This window comes from Scylla paramamosain, chromosome 19, assembly GCF_035594125.1.
Source record: "Scylla paramamosain isolate STU-SP2022 chromosome 19, ASM3559412v1, whole genome shotgun sequence".
Taxonomy (NCBI): Eukaryota; Metazoa; Arthropoda; class Malacostraca; order Decapoda; family Portunidae; genus Scylla; species Scylla paramamosain.
This window is the reverse complement of record NC_087169.1, coordinates 12823642-12847083: the sequence shown is the minus strand read 5'-3', so window position 1 is coordinate 12847083 and position 23442 is coordinate 12823642. Positions and strand designations below refer to the sequence as shown.

The 23442-nt window shown below is 41.1% G+C and overlaps 1 protein-coding gene across 1 annotated transcript; it reads left to right on the top strand.

Annotated features, from left to right (window-relative positions):
• Positions 1-973: 973 nt before the first annotated feature.
• On the top strand, positions 974-20274 carry LOC135109482 (uncharacterized). The gene is made up of 5 exons (XM_064020861.1): positions 974-989; positions 1173-2882; positions 7805-7870; positions 13385-13431; positions 20087-20274. The coding sequence occupies exons 1-5, from the start codon at positions 974-976 to the stop codon at positions 20108-20110; spliced, it is 1863 nt and encodes a 620-aa protein (XP_063876931.1). The 3' UTR covers positions 20111-20274.
• The last annotated feature ends 3168 nt before the right edge of the window (positions 20275-23442 follow it).

Below are 23442 nucleotides of genomic sequence, written 5' to 3'. Positions count from 1 at the left end.
TGAGTTTTTGTTGATTTATTACGTGCAAGTTACTGAGGCTTGTTAGATCTGGCAACACTGCTCAGGAGGGGTGGAGTGAAGTAACCGGCCCGCACCAGTCTACCGCGTGAGTCATGAATACTCGATAAAATTTACAACCGGTGGAAGAGTAGATAAACATTGAGGTATTTGTATGAGAGAAAACGGTTACTCGCGAGGCAGCTGTCTATCATCCCGTGCGTGGCGGTGATAATCGAACCTCTTTTCCGCTCAACGTTCGCTTCGTAACTTGTGCCGTGTGCTACCATTAAGGTTATAAAACTAGACTACTGATAAATCTATACTTCAGAGGGTTACTGTATGTTTAAAGGATAGACAAAGATATTTTGACGTGTTGGAACAAAAAGGAATGCACCAATTTGTTGGGGATAACTTCGCTTTTTTATTTTAACTTTTTTATTTTAACTTTGTCAACGCATTGCCTTAAAATTCTTGCTTTTGTGGTACTGTGCTTATATTGAAAATATGAATCTCTCTCTCTCTCTCTCTCTCTCTCTCTCTCTCTCACGGTCTAGACTAGCGTTCAAAGCGCCATTTTTACTCTTGTCCCACGTTGAAACCTGTTCGTTATCTCCAGTCTAGCTCCCGAGTTTGAAACAGGCGTCCAAAGCGCCATTCGACCATAAGGTCGAGAATCAGGGGGAAGAAAAAGGTAAATTAGCCTTAAGCACCTCTGTTCTGTCGCGACCCCACGGGATGAGGCTGTGTTTAAAGCGCCAATGTTGTGTTTGTGGTGGCGGGAGCGGCGGCGACCAATGGGAACCGCTCTACCGCGCCGCCTGGGCAAAATTGGGCCAATGAGAACGCGCCATTCTTCCCGCTACCCCTCCCTGCCGAGCCCGGGGAAGCCAGTGTTCATCCTGCCGCGCCACTGTTGGGTGTCTTTCAACCTTTTTTTCTGTTTTACCCCTGGATTATTACCTATTTACGGACCATGGCTTCTACCAGTGGTGAGGGGGATGTGCCGGGGCAGAGTGTATTACGAAAGAACGTGTCTAACCCTAGTAATTGGAAGAAAAACACGGCGAAAAGGAAGCGTAACGCTGGTGAGGAATATGTCGGCCAAGGAGGTAAAGTGGTTGTGAAAAGAAAAATAGGAGCACAGTGTAATGATGGTTGCTTTGAAAAACTAGGTATGGATAATGTGAAGGCTATTCATGATAGTTTTTGGGCTTTGGCTGATTTTAACATTCAGAACAATTTTATTCAAAAGTATTGTGTGAAGGGAGAGGTGAAGCGGAGGCGAGTGCAGCAGCGTGGTGATGGTGGTGACGCTTATAAGCGGAAGTGTACACGTGCCTACTCGCTCTCGTGTGGTGGTACCAATATCAGTGTGTGTGCTACAGCCTTCCGTAATGTGTTAGGTGTAACATCTAGGCGTGTGTACAATGCTGTGGACCGTGTGAACCCCACAGGCACGCCACGTGCTGACCGTAGAGGTAAGCATGTGCCCAAGCATGCCATGCCTCTGTCACGCAAGAACCTTGTTGAGTGCCATATCAAGAGTTTCCCCACAGTGTCTAGCCATTATACCCGTGCTAAATCACCTTTAATGCGGTATCTTGACACTGAAATGACCATGAAGAAGATGTATTTTTTGTATAAGGAGTGGTTGTTTGACAATCACGAGGACGAGGAACCTGTAACTTTTTCATACTACAAGAAAGTTGTGCAGGGTTTTCGTCTAGGATTTAAACCCCCCAGTACGGATACCTGTTCGAAATGTGACCGGTACGAGGTGAGCAAGAAGGATGCCAACACTGAAGAGGAGGCCCAAGGTATCCAGGCACAGTGGGATGAACACCTGAGCTTTGCCAAGGAGGGGATGAAGGCCATGGCTGACATGCAGAAGGACAACGACCCCGACACGAGGTGTATCTGCCTTGATCTCCAGCAGACACTTCCAGTTCCTCGTTTGTGTACTAACATCGCGTACTACAAGCGAAAGTTGTGGGTCTATAACCTGTGCATACACAACCTGAAGACAAAGAAGAACACTTTTTACGTGTGGGATGAAATGAACGCAGATCGTGGCAGTGTTGAGGTAGCCACATGTATAGCCAGGTGGATTGAAGATGAACAGAAGGAGGGTAGTTTCACCACTTTAAAGATTGTGTCTGATAATTGTGGCGGCCAAAACAAAAACATTAACATTATCTTGTTTTATCTTCGTCTGATCCACTCAACCACACTCCAGAACATCACCCATACGTACCTGATACCTGGGCACAGCTACATGGCTTGCGACCATGCCTTTGGTCACATTGAAAAATACATCCGCAGGGTAGTCAACATCTACGACTTGAAGGGGTATGTAAGGGCCATCAAACTCTGCACGACATCAAGGTACCACGTCATCGTACTGAGGAACACCGACTTCTTGGATTTTGAGGTGTTGCAGAAGTCTATTACGCACCGGAAGCCCAAGCCGCCCTACAGTTTCCAGGATACCCGGTCCTTTCAGCTACTGTCAACATTCTGTGAGGGCTACTTCATCTGCCGGGACTACAGTGGTCAAGCAATGGGATCAGTGCGTCTCATGAAGGGCCAGGCAAGGTATACTCGGCGTATGTTTGACCTGTCTGCAGTACAACTACCCCAGAAGTACCCCACAATACGTCGACTTCAGCCTGGCAAACTGCAACACCTGCAACAGCTGCTTGAGTTCATCCCAAATGTCAACCAGCCATACCTTCAGTTCATCATCAGGAAGCAGCAGGAACTGGATAATACTGAAGAAGATGACAGCACTGAGGACGAGGATGAGGACCACCTAGAGTACGACAGTGACAGTGAGGACATTGTAGATGACCCCCAGCCGCTACAGGACGAGGACAACACTGGTGAGTGAGGACGAGTCAGATGACTCGCATCTCTCACAACGTAAGCTTTCATTTAAGACCAAAATGAGCTTTCTATCTTAATCCGTTACGGAGTTATCGCATTCTGAAAGTCGCAAAACTTTGACCGCGTTTTTCTCAGTTTTTTATATTTGGCGCTTTGGCACTTATGTCACCACGCGCCTCATATATGGAACAAAAAGGAATGCACCAATTTGTTGGGGATAACTTCGCTTTTTTATTTTAACTTTTTTATTTTAACTTTGTCAACGCATTGCCTTAAAATTCTTGCTTTTGTGGTACTGTGCTTATATTGAAAATATGAATCTCTCTCTCTCTCTCTCTCTCTCTCTCTCTCTCTCTCTCTCTCTCTCTCTCTCTCTCTCTCTCTCTCTTCGTTTCGATTTTGTGATCATTAGTGAATAGGGGTCTGCCGACAATAAACTACTAGAAATAAATGGAAAGTCATTTGGTTGTGAAATTTTTCATTCCACTCTGGAAAGTGAATATTAGAAAACACAAGGGCGAAGCTTTAAGGGAAAACTCTAGCATCTTCACGTGTTTTAAGTATAAAACTCGTCCAGCTCATCTCATTCTAAACTTTTTTTTTTTTTTTTTTTTTGAGGGGGATTTAGGATCCCGTGTCTATAAGCTTTCAGGATATGTCGTAGCAACTTTAGAGCTCGACGTTCAAAATTAATGACAACATATCGCAAGAATATTAATTGTTTATTAATGTAAGCTTAGGTTTGATTTTGGTAAATGTAATTTACCAAAAGTAAATCCTTGTTTTACCGTTTGACTAACACCACAACTATAACAACACTTAGTCTTACTAGCGTCGTTATTGTGCACCTGGGAACAAGGCACACCTTGCAGGCTATGAGTGCAAGTTACCGTAAGTTGTCAGCATATTATAATGGTGGGATGATGGAGACGCAAGATCTCTCTTGAAAGATTAGTTATACCTTCCGAAGTTTTGCTGTGTATTGTCCGTTCTGAAGCTTGTGGACGGGGATCATAGGACCTCAATCCCGCCAGTAAAGAAACGAATCACTGCTAGGATATAACATCACGGTGTCGCGGTTAGTTCGAAAACCTATAATCCCTTTACGAGACGACGTATGTCTGTACAATCTCACCATTTTTTTTTTTTTTTTTTATCCGAACATTGAGTAGTATTTGTTGTTTTATTCCGCATGGGTGTAAATGAACAGTAATGTCACAAGAGACAACTTACGCGACTCGTCGACTTCAAGGCGTCACTAATCTATTGCAGGGGAGACAAAACAGTGCCAATAGTTTCGACGTGTAGATGGCCCTCGCTTATCATTGACTATACTCAAGATAATCCAGGTTCTACCACGACTGTTGGTAACAGAGAATGGTATAGTAGTGCATCAATAAATGATTTTTTTTTCTCTCTCTCATATCTTTATAGAAGTGTTCTATTTACAATTATGATCAACTCTAGATCACAGATCTGGGTCTGAATCTGATTTGGATTCGCTCGGGCTAAAAAGAACGCTTGGGGCCATTACTAATCAAAACAATTCAACGCAGCTCAGCTGTCACAAGCGGAAGACTACTGATGCTCGCTACTGCGGTCATCAACGAGGTCTACAGTTTAAATTTCCTGAGGAAGTTGGGCCGAGAAAGCTACCCCTGTTTTCCAGCCACCTGCCTTCCCAGCCTGATCTTCCTTATAAAAGAAAAGGATGGTAGCACGAGACTGGGTTCCGTGCCATGAACGTTTTATAAGTTCCATACAAAGCATTTATCACACACAACATGATTAAAATACTCGCTGGGATGAAGTACAAAATGGCAAAACGAGTATATATTTAGAAGTAAGGTGAGATTAATCTGCCACCCATGTGTTGATACTACTGACATCGTTACTGTGGCCCTCCGAAAGTAAAGATGTGTTATTTACATCTGAACAAGTATTATCTTCCTTTGTCTCATCATGTAGTCGTTAGTAGAGGCGTCAATAACCACATAATTATAATCAGAAACCATTAAAATAAGGCTTGGTGTAGCTTGTTTCTGGTATCTGTTACCTCTACTATACACATTGTGCCTACAGCAACATTCTACAATGATTCACTACAATTCGTTTGTTCTTCAGACATATCAACCATTTTCTTGCGGTGTATTTTCCAAAATAAGTCCTTACTAGCGGCTACTCAGCAGCTACAGTAATATGGCCGCCGCCAGCAACTTCAGCTAATATCGTCTGCTATAACCCATCTCCTGATCTAGGGCCATATTCACGAAGCGGTCGTAACGAGTCTTAGCTATGAAACGTGTAATAGCTAGGACAAAATGACGCATTCTTGTCATAAACTGCTCGCGTCCGTCATAAATCCGTGCGGGATGCTAAGACTTGGTCCACCGTGTGTGTTAGCGGCTGATGACAGACGCTCTCATTACCAAGGTGGCCACCCCACAATATCTCCAGCTCAGGAATTATTTATTCAGATAGGACGTATTGAATTAACTTAGTACCACAGAATTCATTAGAAGATATTGTTTAGACCGAGCAAGAATTCTCTTTGTCACCAGTCTAGTGAGGGAAGCCTTACAGAGTGACACAGAAAGGAGAAATCCACTTACCTTTCGAAATTAAGGTGATCATAACACGTATATATCTTGCTGTTGGGAAAAGCTACTAGGAAAATGCTGTTGTACAACAGTGATGTTCTTGGAGATCGTGGAGAGAGCTATTCTTAAAACCAACCCATTTGAAAACTTTTAGTTTATATTGAGGCGCTCCTACAGGATCGCATTTGCCGTATTTCAAAGACTTAAATGCTATCTTACCCACTGTATCTCTTCTCCAAATACATAAAAAAAAAAAAAAAAAAAAAAAACATGCTTTTATATCATGATTGTGTGGTTGTATGATGATTACGTTTGTCAATACGAGGCAACTCTTAACACTATTTTCTGTGATTACTCTATACACGAGGCATCAGCGTGACAACACAGACGAGTCTGCCGCTTGCCAAGGCCATCTCTCTGCTAAGGTTTGGGTGTACTGACGCCATTTGATGTTACGTAGGGCGTAACTCGTCCGCCACTCTCGCCACACCCGCCGCCGATCGCTGATTAGCAGTTGCTACTTGCCACTCGCCAGCATGAATCATGTGCGATAATGGTCACAGTATGTTCTCACCTTGATTTTTCAATGTAAGAATTTTAGATCCAGCTGTTAAGTGTATTTAGGATAAAAATAAATAGTTTACTTCATGCAAACCTAATGGCTATGAGGTTGTGGTATCTAGGCAGTGTTCCAATTAGTAAATTATCAGATATTTAACCTAATGAAACTTACCAAGTTAGTATGCCACAGTGATTTCAAGTTTTTGGTACTTTTTTTTTCAAACATTTATGATATTCTTGCTATTACTTCAGTAAATAACGTCTTCGAAGATCCTCGACGACAGTTATAATTCAGAAATACCCTTAACAGCTTGTTATCCGAGTTTGTTACGTGGCAGGTAGAAGATTATTACGTGACATTTATGAGACTACGAGAGCAGCACATGGTTTGTTGAAGGGGTTCCTAGCCTCTTTTAAGAAGGAAAGGGAATGAACGTGATTTTATAGAGGGAAAATATCAGATTAATTTCAAACGCATCAAAGTCTGTAATATATATATATATATATATATATATATATATATATATATATATATATATATATATATATATATATATATATATATATATATATATATATATATATATATATATATATATATATATATATATATATATATATATATATATATATATATATATATATATATATATATATATATATATATATATATATATATATATATATATATATATATATATATATATATATATATATATATATATATATATATATATATATATATATATATATCAAATCTTGAAACCATCGAATATATATTAGGATATGTTCACAACCGTTGACATAAAAAAAAAAAAAAAGATTTGTAAGAGTAGCAGGCCTCTTGTTTATTGTTCTTTAAAGTTTCTGTTAAGGAGATACCTCCTTGGTTCTGGTTTTGGTCAGAGAGATACGAGTGTACGTATACCGTGGCCTCCCTTAAAATGGGTGTTTCACTCATGTGTCGGTCTCTCTCTCTCTCTCTCTCTCTCTCTCTCTCTCTCTCTCTCTCTCTCTCTCTCTCTCTCTCTCTCATTTATTCATCAGTTAGGAAGTGTGTTCTGTCTTCAGAATATAATTTTAATGTTCGATCGATAATTAGTAGATGTGTTTTGTAATATATGACTTATCTGTTTATTTATTTCTTATAATTTTCTTTTTTCTATGTTATTACTATTTATTCATTTTTTGCTTTCATTGAATATTTCTGTGTGGGTGATCTCCCTCGTGGCCTGGTCTACGAAGTGGTTGCAACCGCGCAGTTGGAAACGGACGGTAGCATAAAAAAGAAGAAAAAAAAAAAAACGTCAGGACACGTTGACAAAAAACACGTCCGTTCTCATCTCGTCACGTGACGTCACCTGGCGGCTTTCAGCTCAGTTTCCCTCGTATTCCGCGTGGGTGCGTATGTGTGACCTTGGTGCTCCTTCCCAGTGTTCTCTCGATGACAAACAGGTGTGCAGTCAAGAATTGTTCTGGGAGGGAACCTGGTGTAATTTTTCATCGCTTTCCGAAAGATGAGCAGCAAAGGCAAAAGTGGATGGGGCTGTGTAAACGGGCAAAGACTATCCCAGCTAATGCAAGAATATGCTCCTTGCACTTCCGACATTCTGATTACGAAAGGAATATGATGTACGAATTGCTAGGGAAGCCAGTACCAAAAACTCAACTGAAGCTGAAGAATGGAGTCCTACCAACAGTACAACTACCAAAATCTGAAGGTAACTGCCTAAAGTATGAATTGCTTGATTTTTCAGTGCCCCCAAGACAAAGGAAATTCAAGAAAGGAGCAGTGCCTACTCCTGGACTTCCTAGTTTAACAAGTAAGTTCTTTTATTGTCTGACAAGTATACAATTAGGGGGGATGAGTGTTGCCATTTAAAGTGTTTATTTTGTATCAGCAATGCATGCAAATTAGAGAAAAAAAAGACCTTGCAGTAGAAGAGTACTTATATCTAAATTAAATGCACAATTATGTGTTACTGAAGTCGTCTGATTTTCAAATATCGTAATGAATGCTAAAGAAAGTAATGAATTAATCCTTAATTGCGACATGCATATCAAGTTTCTCTCTCTCTCTCTCTTTCTCTCTCTCTCTCTCTCTCTCTCTCTCTCTCTCTCTCTCTCTCTCTCTCTCTCTCTCTCTCTCTCTCTCTCTCTTTCTCTCTCTGATTACCTTTGACGTCAGAACCTGTGCGAGTGGGGGAGGACTGTACCTACCTGTATTCCCTCTACCTTGGTTCACATAGGGCGATGGATCTAGCGTTTTCAGGGCAGTGGGCAGCATCAATGGCTGCACGCGAATGACAAGTTTCTGTTCTGGGCGGGTTGAGTACTTCACCATTGTGTTGGTTCAAGATATTATGCCCTCCTTCATTAGTTCGAGCAAGTCGTCAGATGACTTCACCGACATTCTCAAGTAATTTAATAACTTCTTGTCATTTCCTCTCGAAGATGGGTACAAGGTTGTAAACATGCCATAAATCTATGTAAAGTTGGATGAACCCAAATTCGTCTTTGTCGCTTTTTGGGCCATTTCAAGCGGCAATGCATCAGCCAGACACATGTTTCGTCCACATCCATCTTGGCACTTCATGCCAGGACTGAAAGCACTCACACGAAAAAAAAAGAAAAATAATAAATAGAAAAAAAAATAATAGAATAAATAAATAAATAAATAAATAAATAATTAATTAATTAATTTAATTAAATAATTAATTAATTAAAAAGATAATAATTATAATAAATCAATAAAGTGGATCAACCGCTGGGTTACGCCGCGGTTCAAAACGTTTCGTGTGAATGATTACAGCGTTAAACGTGCGGTGGCGCTGCGGTTGCAACCTCTCGTGTGAACAGGCCCCAAGTGTACTGTTTTATGTATGGACAGGGTCCTAAGATGAAGGGTCTGCCGAATAGCGCGCCAAATTTTAAACCATCTATGTACAGAATCTTGGATGATTCTGGGCTTGTTCCTCCCTCTCCTCCACCCTCTGACTACTTCATGCCACGTATTAAAATTCTTCATAATGATGTTTTCCATGCCCTCGCTGGTCTAAACCCTCGGAAGGCTTATGGACCTGATGGGGTCCCTCCTATTGTTCTCCGAAACTGTGCCTCCGTGCTTGCACCTTGCCTAGTCAAACTCTTTCAGCTCTGTCTGTCAACATCTACCTTTCCTTCTTGCTGGAAGTTTGCCTACATTCAACCTGTTCCTAAAAAGGGTGACCGCTCTAATCCCTCAAACTACCGTCCTATTGCTTTAATTTCCTGCTTATCTAAAGTTTTTGAATCTATCCTCAACAGGAAGATTCTTAAACATCTATCACTTCACAACCTTCTATCTGATCGCCAGTATGGGTTCCGTCAAGGCCGCTCTACTGGTGATCTTCTGGCTTTCCTTACTGAGTCTTGGTCATCCCCTTTTAGAGACTTTGGTGAAACTTTTGCTGTTGCCTTGGACATATCAAAAGCCTTTGATAGAGTCTGGCACAAAGCTTTGATTTCCAAACTACCCTCCTACGGTTTCTATCCTTCTCTCTGTAACTTCATCTCAAGTTTCCTTTCTGACCGTTCTATTGCTGCTGTGGTAGACGGTCACTGTTCTTCTCCTAAATCTATTAACAGTGGTGTTCCTCAGGGTTCTGTCCTGTCACCCACTCTCTTCTTATTATTCATTAATGATCTTCTAAACCAAACTTCTTGTCCTATCCACTCCTATGCTGATGATACCACCCTGCACTTTTTCCACGTCTTTTCATAGACGTCCAACCCTTCAGGAGGTAAACATATCACGCAGGGAAGCCACAGAACGCCTGACTTATGATCTTTCTAAAATTTCTGATTGGGGCAGAGCAAACTTGGTATTGTTCAATGCCTCAAAAACTCAATTCCTCCATCTATCAACTCGACACAATCTTCCAGACAACTATCCCCTCTTCTTCAATGACACTCAACTGTCCCCCTCTTCTACACTGAACATCCTCGGTCTGTCCTTTACTTATAATCTGAACTGGAAACTTCACATCTCATCTCTAGCTAAAACAGCTTCTATGAAGTTAGGTGTTCTGAGACGTCTCCGCAAGTTTTTCTCACCCCCCCAGCTGCTAACTCTGTACAAGGGCCTTATCCGTCCATGTATGGAGTATGCTTCACATGTCTGGGGGGGTTCCACTCATACTGCTCTTCTAGACAGGGTGGAATCAAAAGCTTTTCGTCTCATCAACTCCTCTCCTCTAACTGACTGTCTTCAGCCCCTCTCTCACCGCCGCAATGTTGCATATCTAGCTGTCTTCTACCGCTATTTTCATGCCAACTGCTCTTCTGATCTTGCTAACTGCATGCCTCCCCTCCTTCCGCGGCCTCGCTGCACAAGACTTTCTTCTTTCTCTCACCCCTATTCTGTCCACCTCTCTAACGCAAGAGTTAACCAGTATTCTCAATCATTCATCCCTTTCTCTGGTAAACTCTGGAACTCCCTGCCTTCTTCTGTATTTCCACCTTCCTATGACTTGAATTCCTTTAAGAGGGAGGTTTCAAGACACTTATCCACCAATTTTTGACCACTGCTTTGACCCTTTTATGGGACTGGCATTTCAGTGGGCATTTTTTTTTTGTTGGATTTTTGTTGCCCTTGGCCAGTGTCCTTCCTACATAAAAAAAAAAAAAAAAAAAAAACAAGACGTCATCAGGCGGACCGCTGGTAGGTTCAGAGCTGCTGAGCCGGTGCTCTGTCCACAGACAAACGCGGTTGTGTAAGCTGCTCATAATGCCCTGCTCTTATGCGGTGTCTGATTGCAAATCTATATTCAGCAAAAAGGGAACAGTATCATTTCATAATTTTCCAAAAGAAGAAGATCTAAAGTCCAAGTGGATTAATCTTTCTAAGAGAAAAAAAAAAAAAAAAAAACTAACTCATCTACGGCAAGGATATGCGGCCGTCATTTTGGACGAACAACATTTGAGAGAAATCTCAAATTTGAACTTCTGGGAGTTCCTTTACCTCACAGCCAAATCAAGTTCAAAGCAGGAGCATTACCAACTCTGCACTTACCTGTCACTGAAGGTAACCCAGTGGCTCTCAAACTTTATTGGTTAGTGACGCATTGAAGTTTCTCAAACGCACAAGTACATAAAACACAAACATACACATGCATAAGCAAACACAAACAGAGGCACACACACAAACAAACCCTAAGACACCAGAAGCAGAAGAAACGCACAAACAAACAAATGTACAGAAAGACAAATACACAAACCCAAACCAACAAAGCCGCACAACTACAAGTACACACAAGAACAAACTCATTATCACACAAACGCAAATACAAACTCACGAAAAGGTAAACACATACAAACACAAGCAAACAAACAAAACAAATAAATAGACATAAACAAACCCACAAGCAGATAATTAATTGGCCTGTTTCGATTTCATTAATTTTGAGATACCGCTCAACGTGAATATTTCCATTTTCTATGATTTCTACTCGATCCATCAGCTGACGTCATTTTATGCGTATCGGTAGATCCATTGTCTAAAAAATGTCATTTTGAGTTTGAAAATTCCCGGCCTTTATGTATTACGTCAGATGAGCTAGCCGTTCATGCTAGCTTGTTCATGGTAAAGAAAAAGAAGGTAGTTGGGGTGGGGGTGGAGATGGGGAGAAAAAGCGAGTACCCAATTGCGCATAACGTCACCTGAAATTCAGACCTTAGGTCGGAGGTAAGGAGTGTGATCAGTCGTTGATGAGTGCCCCGTGACTTGAGCAGTTGAACTCTCTCTAGCACTCCAGTCTTGGCCAGCAACTTTAACATTCTTTCTTTCTCTCTCTCTCTCTCTCTCTCTCTCTCTCTCTCTCTCTCTCTCTCTCTCTCTCTCTCTCTCTCTCTCTCTCTCTCTCTCTCTCTCTCTCTCTCTCTCTCTCTCTCTCTCTCTGTTGTGTGAATATGCCGACGATTTGCATAGTCAAAGGATATAGATCAGTCCGTGTGAAAGGAAGCACCCACATACAGTTCCACAAACTTCCAAAAGATCAAGAACTTAAGGAAAAGTGGGGTGTCACTTTAAGTCACTTTGTCACTTTAAGAAGAATATTTTACATGTTTACGTGAGTATTCGGTATTTTGAAGAGACCGCCTCTGAGCGGAATTTGAAATAAGAATTGCTTGTAATGGTATTGCCTTCATGACAGAATAGGTTCAAGCATGGAGTAGTACTGACTCTGCATCCCCTATTTTTTTTTTTTTTTAAGTAAGTAAAGTAAATAGTATACTTATTAATGTGTTTTCTATAAAGAAGAAAAAAAAAAAAAAAAGGCAGAGGTTCCCAAACTGGGGTCCGGGAGAAGGCCCTAGGTTTTAAACCTCAACTGTGTGCAGAAAAATTGGAAGAGTTTTCCTGGTGGCTTTAATTCCAACTTATTGCATTGATATCACACGTCTTGAAAAATTTATCTAATTTTGAAACTAATTAGGCTATGAGAAAATTAGTGAAATATTACTCTTTCTTGGTTATTGGTGATTATGATAAGCAAAATGCCCATCAAGGAGTTCTGAAAGAAAAAATATCAAGAGGTGTACTGTTAAGGATCACGTCCCTCATAAAACCCGCACACTCAGCAACAAGGTTGAACATTCTCATGTTGACTCTTCTATACTGTGTACCGTGCTGCTCTTCTCGGTATTCATGGTGCCTCAAAAAAAAAAAAAAAAGTGCATAATGAACCAACTTAACAAACATACAGCCACACCGTGTGTTAATGATGACAAGCGAAACACCAGTCCTAGCACCCAGAAAATTAATGATTCTCGTGTGAAATTAGTAGTTCAGTACAACAATATCCAGCAGTATCCAGTTACTACACACCTGCAGAGTTCACACAAGAATGATTTTGATTCAAGACTAGATGTGAACAAGCTGTAGGTATTATACTGCCAATGCTTAACAGCGAATTACAGTGATGAGGGGCCAGTAACCAGATCATGCTACAGCTTTGAGTTTAATCATGGGTTTGCGCCTCAGGTGGCTGTACCTGTAGTTTCTGTGATAGAACGAACAAGTATATGATGGTAATGCTTGGAAGAGCTTACGAACAGAAAAGGAACTTCATGTGGGACGTGCTAAATGCGCGTAGAACAGTAGTTTTATTTTTATTATATATATATATATATATATATATATATATATATATATATATATATATATATATATATATATATATATATATATATATATATATATATATATATATATATATATATATATATATATATATATATATATATATATATTATTTATTATTGTTATTTATTATTATCTTTTTTTCTTTTTTCAGGTGAGGACCATCAGGGAAGAAAGAAGCACACGTCCAAGGAAGTGCAGGTGAGTGTGCGGCGTGTGTGTTGTGGTAGAGTGGGTGAGGTGAGGCCCGTGAGGGTGGTGAGAGGCGCCAGGCTGAGCTCACCACTCTGCTGGGGGAACATTTGTATTTTTAGAATGACAGTGTATTATTTGTTTGTTAGCCATGTATCCGATCGTGAATGCAATGGTGATGCACAGAGAGAAGTTGTGAGTAACAGAAGGAGTGTCCTACTCCGTCCTACTCTCACCTTGCTTCCTCCCTTTCTCCCTCGTGTGTAGCGGCGTGGGGCCCCACCCTTCCTTCCACCACCGCGTCTTGTTTTAGGATTCCCTAACTTCTGCTTGGAAAAAAAAAAGACATTGTCAACATGAACTTATATGTGCACTTAAATATCAGAACCAGCTACGCATCATTGTATCAAAATGACATATTAGCCAAAGAATAAATGAATAAATAGCTTAAACTGCTCATTCACAAGTGTAAGGGGAAGAGAGGCGTCTCTTCAAGCTTGTCATGTTCCCACGCTGGCAGGACAAGCCAGTTTTATAACGAGTGTGCCGTCGCCACGACACAAGGATTCTGAGCGTGGGTGTGGGCAAAGTAGTGGCCAGACATTTATGCGTGGTCCTCGAGACGCGTAAACTTCTGACTGAAATCGATTCTCGAGTAGAGTTATCTTGCATCTGGCAATGTTGAGGTGCGCGTCGTCCTCACTAAGCAGACCAGGCCGCACGGGATTAATGTTTTCTTCGTAGTATCACAAGTGACTCGAGGATTTTGTTTTGTACTTTGAATATGGGGAAAAATAAGGACGCCACTCATGGACAGATAAGGGCTATCGTGTCTCTGTATAAAGCAAATCAACCTGTGAGGGAAATATCAAGAACTGTTGGCCTATCGAAGCGTACGGTACAAAACTGGCTCAAGCGCTACAGAGATGGCGGGGAACATGAAGTACCCACTCTAAGAAAACGATGCGGGAAGCCGCGGAAGATACCACAAAGTGCCATTAATGTCATCAAGCGACAACTGGAGGCCAATCCTTACGTCACAGCTCAGACAATCAAAGAAAGAAACCATGGATTTCTCAGTGATGTGTCGATAAGAAGTATTGCTCGCCTCCTGCACAGCTACCTTGGTCACCGTAAACCTCCTGCCAGCTCAAAGGCTCTGGTAAGTGTGTATATATATATATATATATATATATATATATATATATATATATATATATATATATATATATATATATATATATATATATATATACTTATTTATTTTTACCCTTAACGTGAGGATGATAAAAGAAAAGTGCTCCAGTTGTCCTCAGTGACCCTTGAGTTGAATTCATTGTGTAAATGACTCGACGGATCAGCGGAAAATGCTCCTCCTCTCTGAATTATTACAACTGCCGCTTTTTTTTTATGGATTTTTTGCATTTTAGTATCGCAATTTATTGATTTAGTTTGTGATGCTGTCATCATCCCCGTCTACTCTCGATCATTGCGTGAAACAAGCTAGGAGAGATGGGTGGAGGGACGCAGGCTGTGGGTGGATGATTGTATCGCTGGGGAGAAAATCATGTTGGGCGAAATGGAGTGCTTTTTAGGTGGAGGATATGGAGTTGGAGTTGATGTAGAGGAGCATGGGATGGGGTAGGTCGTGTGGCTTGTTTTAGGGGAGAAAGGGAGGGCTGAGGTGGTGGGGAGAGTGGAGCGACAGTGGCACTGCACACTGATTGCCAGGAACCGGATCTACCCTGCCGGTCAGATGAGTTTCCAGTACTAACCTAAGTTTTGATGAATAACTTAAGCTCCTCACGATGTCATGCTCCCGGGCGACCTCTGAACACTCGTCCCAACTTCACCACCACCATTGATATCACTGCATTATTTTTTTTTTTCCGATTTGATTACTTGGTTATTGTATGTAATGATAAGGTAATTGTCATATCTTGTCTGCGTGTCACGAGATATGCATGTACTAGTTCAATCATCGCTTATTAACACCACCACCGCCGCTATCACTCGTCTCCTGGCGGGTCTTCAGGTGTCTGCTGGTTCACTCGTTGCCCGCATGGAGTCAAGTCAGCCAGCAGTCGTATTGCGTGGGCGGTCCGTAACATCTGCCGTGCCTGTGGTTATTACGTTACTTCATACGTCATTCTCTCAAGGTGACCACACATTCAGGGACAGTGCTTACCTTTGTCCATCTGCACCACTCTCAGCTAGCTCCTCTCCAGCCCCCAGCCCCCAGCACCACTCACTAGTTCTACACGATATAGGCTACCTGGTTGGCTGTATGTGTGTGTGTGTGTGTGTGTGTGTGTGTGATCTGGTACAGTACTGTATACCCTCTCCTTGGTGGAGAGAGAGAGAGAGAGAGAGAGAGAGAGAGAGAGAGAGAGAGAGAGAGAGAGAGAGAGAGAGCAGTATTCACACTGACTGGCTCATATGGTGAAGTGCTAGAGAGTCTACATAAACACAAGAGTCTCTGTCGGCAAGGGAGGAAGTCTGGCACCGTGGATGTGACGTCACCGTGGTGGGTTGGCACTCCTGAGGTTGCTTTAGCTACGGATGGCCGTCGCTTCGTCAGCAGCACGTGAACAGCTGTCTGCCTCGCCCCATGCACCGCCGCCGCGTCTGCCAGCAAGGTCTGTCTCGTCCAGTGCCAATAAAATGACTCATCGTAAAGGATTAAAGAAAAGATATACATTTTTATCTTTCTTCAAGATTAATTAATCACTTATTTAAGTCTTCTTCCTTACTTTCTTATATTGCCTTCTCGTCTCTCTTACTTCGTATTCTCATTCTCTCATCATCATCTCTCTCTCTCTCTCTCTCTCTCTCTCTCTCTCTCTCTCTCTCTCTCTCTCTCTCTCTCTCTCTCTCTCTCTCTCTCTGTGTGTGTGTGTGTGTGTGTGTGTGTGTGTGAGAAAATTCAGTGGCTGTACAATTTTATAACCGCTCTTGTCAGTCAGTCATGTCTCCCCATTCACTGTCCTACATTCAGATACTCAAGGGAACACAAAGGAAGAAACACGATAAATTACTATGGCTTTCTTTTACCAAACGTCAGGAAGTAAACAAGGATGCTGTACGATTTCCCGTTTTCTATTTCGAGCTACATTTTTTTTCCCATTCTTCCACTGGGTGTAGATTACTGAGCTGAATTTCATGTTTGATGCTTTAATGATCCAGTTATATAGACATCAATCACGTTATGTTCCTTGTGCTTTGTGTTTTGAGAGCTACTAGTTTCGTGTGTTACTTCTGTATTATACACAGTGAGTCCACGTGCCGAATAGTCAGGTTGTTATTCAGTCGGAACAGGTGCAGTTTACCGAAGTATAGCATGAAAAGCTACTTTACTTATCTACCTTACTCAGCGATGACTCCTCAGGTTTAAAGGGAAGCAGCAAATCCAAGGTGGATAGTGCGGGAGCATCTGTCACGTGTAAAGCTTAGCACAGGAGGCGCGTTAATGTGTCGCTGCACAAAAACAACCTGTTGCCACTTCGGTGCGGAGACAGTGGGTGGTATCAATAAGGTGCTAGTCATCGTGAAGTGATGTATTTGCGTTATAGTATTGACAGTCACACATTTCAATCACATATTTGACACCCACGCGATGCCACCCGTACCTGAACCGAGGCAAGACAATCATCTTTACTGTGTCGCATTTCCCGCTCGACCACCTAGTGTTTCAGCCTGACAGATGTACGTACTGTTTCTCTTAATCAGTCTAAGAGCCGTAGAAATAATAATCATGTTCTTCAATCTATGTTGCAAGTCTCAATTGTTCAACTTCTGCTTGCCATTCTGTCTCTAACCCGCCCGTGATCGCTGCCGTGCGCACCCTGAGCGGTGAGGTGATTGTGCACGTATCGTGTCTGCTCACATGCGAAGCGCTGTCGAGTAAGTGGAACAGACATTTGTTGCTTTACCCCTTAACTAAGAAAAGACAATAGGTGCAAGAATGTGTAAGAAGCATGGAAGAAAAGGTTGTGTACTGAATAGGTGTTTTCTTACGCAAACGTCTGGATCCAGTAATCAAACCTAGACATTACCTAAAATTACCCTCGTCTCCCAGGGGAACTACAGAATCATTGATAGCATCTGCAGTTTTCCGGGAATGAATCGGAGCAGACTCATTCACACGGGGACTCGCAGTAGCATAGTAGTACGCACATAGAAAGTTGCTGCTTGAGGCTGTCTTGCCTTAGACAGGAACTGCGCTGCTTACTGACCTCAGGCAAAACCAAGAGACTTTTCTGGCTGCCGTCACGCGTACCTTCGGAGTTTATGACCCTCATTACTGTATAAAATGGCTGCTAGGGGCCGCTGTTGCTGCCTTGACAAGACCCCGTTTCTCTCCCTCCCTTTCCTCGTCCACCGCTCTCTGCCCTCCCCGTCAAAGACGTCGCTTTATCTCAGACGAGGAACAGCAACACGTGGGGTCCTGGCCAGGTGTGCCGGTGTGTGCTAGACAGTGTGTTCCTGGGATGACTCTTGTTAACCCTCTGACATGGCGTACATGCATAGGAAAGGCATCATGCAAGGGAGAGACATCACAACCCTTGGTTTGCTCTCCCTACAAGCACTCCTCTCCGAGACATACCGTCACCACCACCACCACCCTGCCCACCCTAGTTGATCCTTACTTGCACGTGGCAACTGCATAAATGTTAACACACCACTACGGTAATTCATTAACAGCACCTGGGCCTCGCAGTACAAGTCCTGTGCCGTGCTTAGAGGACTATGCAACACGTAGGTTCATACCATCATGGAATTTAAAACCGTGTCCTTGGTAGAGATATTTATTTCATCAGCGAGTATCGAACAGTAGGAAAACTTACATAAAGACTTACCCGAGGCACCTGAAGAGTTGTATTTCTAGACATGTCAACGTGTTTTCATCAGGAACGTGTCCTGATGAGGAGGGCGTGTTAGGGCGCCTTATGTAGGTGGGAGGATGCGAGGACTAAACATGGCTAGCTGGATGATACCGCCCCCTCCCTCCCTTCCTCTGCACAAATCTCAAAAGAGGAAAAGAGGGCCGCGACATTATCAGCGGGCGGTGGCAAGGGTGAGGCGTGGAATAGGGGGACTGTGGATAAGGATGTGAAGACATGTGCCGAGAGATTACCAAGGAAAAAAAGGAAAAAAATGAATAATTTTGAAAGTAATGAAGAGTCTGATGAATGAGACAAACCAGGTGAAGGAAGTGAGGTGAGGAAAGGAGGAAGAGAAAGGTAAATGGAGGAACGGGAGATAGAAAGGGGGGGGTTAGAAATCAGATGAAAACAGTGAACAGGCAGCGTGAAATAAATGAGAGAACTGGAAACGTGGATATCAAGTAGAAGAGAGAGAGAGAGAGAGAGAGAGAGAGAGAGAGAGAGAGAGAGAGAGAGAGAGAGAGAGAGAGAGAGAGAGAGAGAAAGTGGAATGAGGAGTGAATAAAGAGAGAAAAAAACTTTTGACCTCAGGGTCAGTTGACGGCCACAGAAGCTCGCGTACACACACACACACACACAGAGACTCTCTCTCTCTCTCTCTCTCTCTCTCTCTCTCTCTCTCTCTCTCTCTCTCTCTCTCTCTCTCTCTCTCGCTCGCTCGCTAGCTCGCGCAACTCACCGGATTTTGTAGAATTAGTGTTAAAAGGGAGTTTCATTAAAAAAATAAATAAATTAAAAACTTATTCAAAACACAACAATCATTATTGATTTTTTTTTTTTCCCCGTCATAGCCCCTCCTAACGCCTCGTTCGATGACGATGTAGTCAAAATATTCATAAACAGTACAGATTGCGTGGGCAATTTTGGAGATGAGTCACACACAAGATGTTATGGAAGAAACCTCATCACGATTTAAGTGCCGCTGTTGCTTTGATTGTAGAGTTTCTGCATTCATGAGAACGCGATGACGTTTTGCAGAGGCCTGAGAATTTCCGAGAGGCTGAGCAAACACCTTGGACAAATGATGTGCTGGGAAGATGGGGCGCCGCGCTGCTGGAAGACTGGCCACCTGCGGCACCCGCGTGTGACACTGGGCAGCGCCTTCCGCAATGAAGCCTTGTTTTCTGAAGAAGTGCAGCATCCTGACACCGCGAAGAGCAGCACCAGAAGGGGGCCGACAGACATAGTGCTGATTCTTTCAACATACGAAGGCAGCGGGTGTCATGGTACATGCGATTCTTCGTGATGTAAGGCTAAAAAAGAAAAGAAACAAATGCCTTCGTCTCAGGTAGACTGGTAGTATGAGGTGGAAGGCAGCGGGGTTCGGTTATCAAGAGCATGTATGCGTGACGCCCTGAGCTAGGGGTGTGGTAGGGTGCAGGCGTGGCTGTGGTGGGAGGTCTGACCCTATTGGTAGTATAGATACCATTGCCAAGGGCCATGCTAGAGGATGTGTCTTGGGGAGCAAGACAACCGGGAATGTCGAGCCAGCCTCCATGGCAATTCTGACAGACTCGGCAGCCAATCCATCCGTCACCTCTGCGACCCGCTGAACGACGTGGCTGGTGTCACTAATCATAACCATAAGTATTCTAGTGTCTTCAAGGTGATGGACGGCGTCATTTACGTAGCTACTGCTGCCCTTCTTCACTGTGATGTTTGCCTCATACTTCCTTGATCTTGCAGCTCATCCTTTTTCTTTTTTTTTCTTTTTTTAGCTGCTGCTCCTGCTGGATACATGATCATGGTCCTCATCGCTGTGCTGCATGCAGTTCGTACATTCAAAACATTCTGAAAAAAAAAAGCAGGGTTTGTAAAGAAGGGTTTGTGGAGTAATTTGTTCTTTGACATTTGTTTGACCTCAACTGTAATTAATTTGCTACTTTGATGCATCATTATCTACCATTCCTCAAATAACAAGGTATTCAACATTAAACGTTAATTCACTTAAGTGTGTGTGTGTGTGTGTGTGTCTATATATATATATATATATATATATATATATATATATATATATATATATATATATATATATATATATATATATATATATATATATATATATATATATATATATATATATATATATATATATACACACACACACACACACACACATATATATATATATATATATATATATATATATATATATATATATATATATATATATATATATATATATATATATATATATATATATATATATATATATATATAAGGGCGCGCGCGCTCCCTTCCTTGTCGTCGTGACCTCTCCCAGAAACTGAGGTCAGGGGTTCTACCCTCTTTTCTGCTCCCTCGCCCACTTTCTTTTCTCTCCTATTTTTTTTTTTTTTTTCCTTTATTTACGTTCCCCGTCCTGTTCTTTTCCACAACTTTCTCTCTCTCTCTCTCTCTCTCTCTCTCTCTCTCTCTCTCTCTCTCTCTCTCTCTCTCTCTCTCTCTCTCTCTCTCTCTCTCTCTCTCTCTCTCTCTCTCTCTCTCTCTCTTCTTGGCAGTTCTGAGCGATAACTTTCAAAGAATCCTGTCCCTTCTTGTTATGGTTCAGCCGGATTTCAGAGACTTGCGCTCAGGCGGGTGTTTGTTCGCGTCCGGGGAGGAAAAGAGGAGAGAGACGGGAGGGAGGAAGAGATGGGGGAGAGAAGAGGGAGGGAAGAGGAGGTAGGAACGGTTGAACGAAATTTTGTTTCCTATCGTCCGTATTTCAGCTTATTGTGTTCTCAAAAATTTCAAATTCTTTCAGTATGTTTGGCGTTTTCTCAGAGTGTTAGGTTTAGATGAAATAGGAGTGCGTATAGGGAATAGTGGTGGTTGTGATGGGTGGCTTATAGTGACAGTAGATTTGAGTGATGAAAATCTTAAGTCGCCGCCGCTTCTACTCCAGATAAACTATACACAGGGAAATTATAAGGCGGAGGTGTAGTAACTGTACAGTAATGGCGGAGCTGGTACTGGTAAGCATGTGGCGTAGGATCGCTGATGTAGTACACAAGGGAGAGATTTCATTACTTTGATATAGTATTTGAAGGCACTTAGCGGGAAGGTAGTTACGAGAGGTAGCGGAAGGGCAGCGAAGAGCAGAATGGGAGAGACAAGGGAGAAAGCATTGCCATACTTTAGGTAGCGTGACCTTTAGAGAGAGAGAGAGAGAGAGAGAGAGAGAGGGGGGGGTGTGTGTGTATGTGTGTTCCTGTGTGCCGCCCGCGTGGGGTTCATTCCTCTCAGGTGGAATCGGCTCCAGTCCACTTCGGCTCTGGGAGTCGTTCACCATCTGCATTTTTCTGTTCTGCCTCTCTAGATTACAGCATGGGTAGAACACACACACACACACACACACACACACACACACACACACCGCAAGTGTTTTATTGAATAAGCAAGTTCACAGTAACGTGGTCAGTAACTGTCCCGCTGCGTCAGTTTTTCTACCTTTCTGTGTCTTACTGTACACACGGTAAAAAAAAAAAAAAAATGTATTGGTGATGCCTACCAAGATCCAACCAGACAGGTCTGCCGGACGGCGGATCCCATTTTCGATCTGTAAGGGGCACCCACTATCCGCGCTCTCTTATTTATCCTCTATTTTATCTCTTGTTGTTGTTGTTGTTGTTGTTGTTGTTGTTGTTGTTGTTGTTGTTGTTAGTTCTATAAATAATAATAATAAAAATTTTAATAATAATAATAATAATAATAATAATAATGATAATAATAATAATAATAATAGTAATAATAATAATAATAATAATAATAATAATAATAATAGCAATAATAATAATAATAATAATAATAATAATAATAATAATTGTTATTATTATTATTATTATTATTATTATTATTATTATTATTATTATTATTATTTGGGTTATTATTATAAGTCCTGTTAATAATAATAATAATAATAATAATAATATTATTATTATTATTATTATTATTATTATTATTATTATTATTATTATTGTTGTTGTTGTTGTTGTTGTTGTTGTTGTTGTTGTTGTTGTTGCTGCTGTTGATGTTGTTGTTGTTGTTATTATTATTATTATTATTATTATTATTATTATTATTATTATTATTATTATCATTATTAATATTATTATTATTATTATTATTATTATTATTATTATTATTATTATTATTATTACCATTATCATTTTTATTACTATTATTATGCATTTGTTTATTTACGTGTTCATTATTTTTTGAAGTTCCGTGTGCATGGTTTACAGACTAGTCTACACTGCATAATAACATAGAATTTCGTCTTACATTTTGATACAAAATCACATAGATAAATGAGAAAATAATGTAATCAGATTCTTCAAAGAACTTGCTTTCCTAATTTCTAATTTGTTGCATATTAGTGTGTTAGCTTCATTCTTTTCCTAGCCATTTTCCTGCATGATTTTTCTTTCTTGTTTTCAAAGTCTCTCAGTTTGTTGAGACACCTCATTCTGAAATACACCCAAATTTTGGACAAAAACAACACCACATCATTAGGAACAACCAATTCAGCCCTCCCAATTGGTGAGGTAAGTGATTTGAAGCAATGTTTGCCTTCACAAAGGATGTTACCAATAACCATGATCTACCTTGAATATTTCCCGCATGATTTATAAATGTGAAAAAAAAAAAGCCTCTGAAGGAAGATTCAATTCACCTCTATCAGTTCCTTATGTCCATGTCATTGTAAGAATGCTCCATTTGCTAGCCTTTTTGTCCTAGATAGGGGGTATTTCAAAGATTTTTTTCTTTTCTTTTTTTCTTCTTCTATTTTCTATCTTCTATCTATCTTCTATTTCTTCTATCTTCTATTTTCCTATATGGTGACTTGGTTTTTCAATTATAACGTTATAATTTCCTGTTGACTGCATTTCCTCTGTTAATTCCAAGAAGACGTGATATCATATCCTCCTTCATATCAGTCTCACTAAAATGAATAGATCAAATCACTACATGTTTCTGATTTTTTTTTTTTTTTTCTGCTGGTCGACAGGTATTTATTCACAGCTCTTATATATATATATATATATATATATATATATATATATATATATATATATATATATATATATAT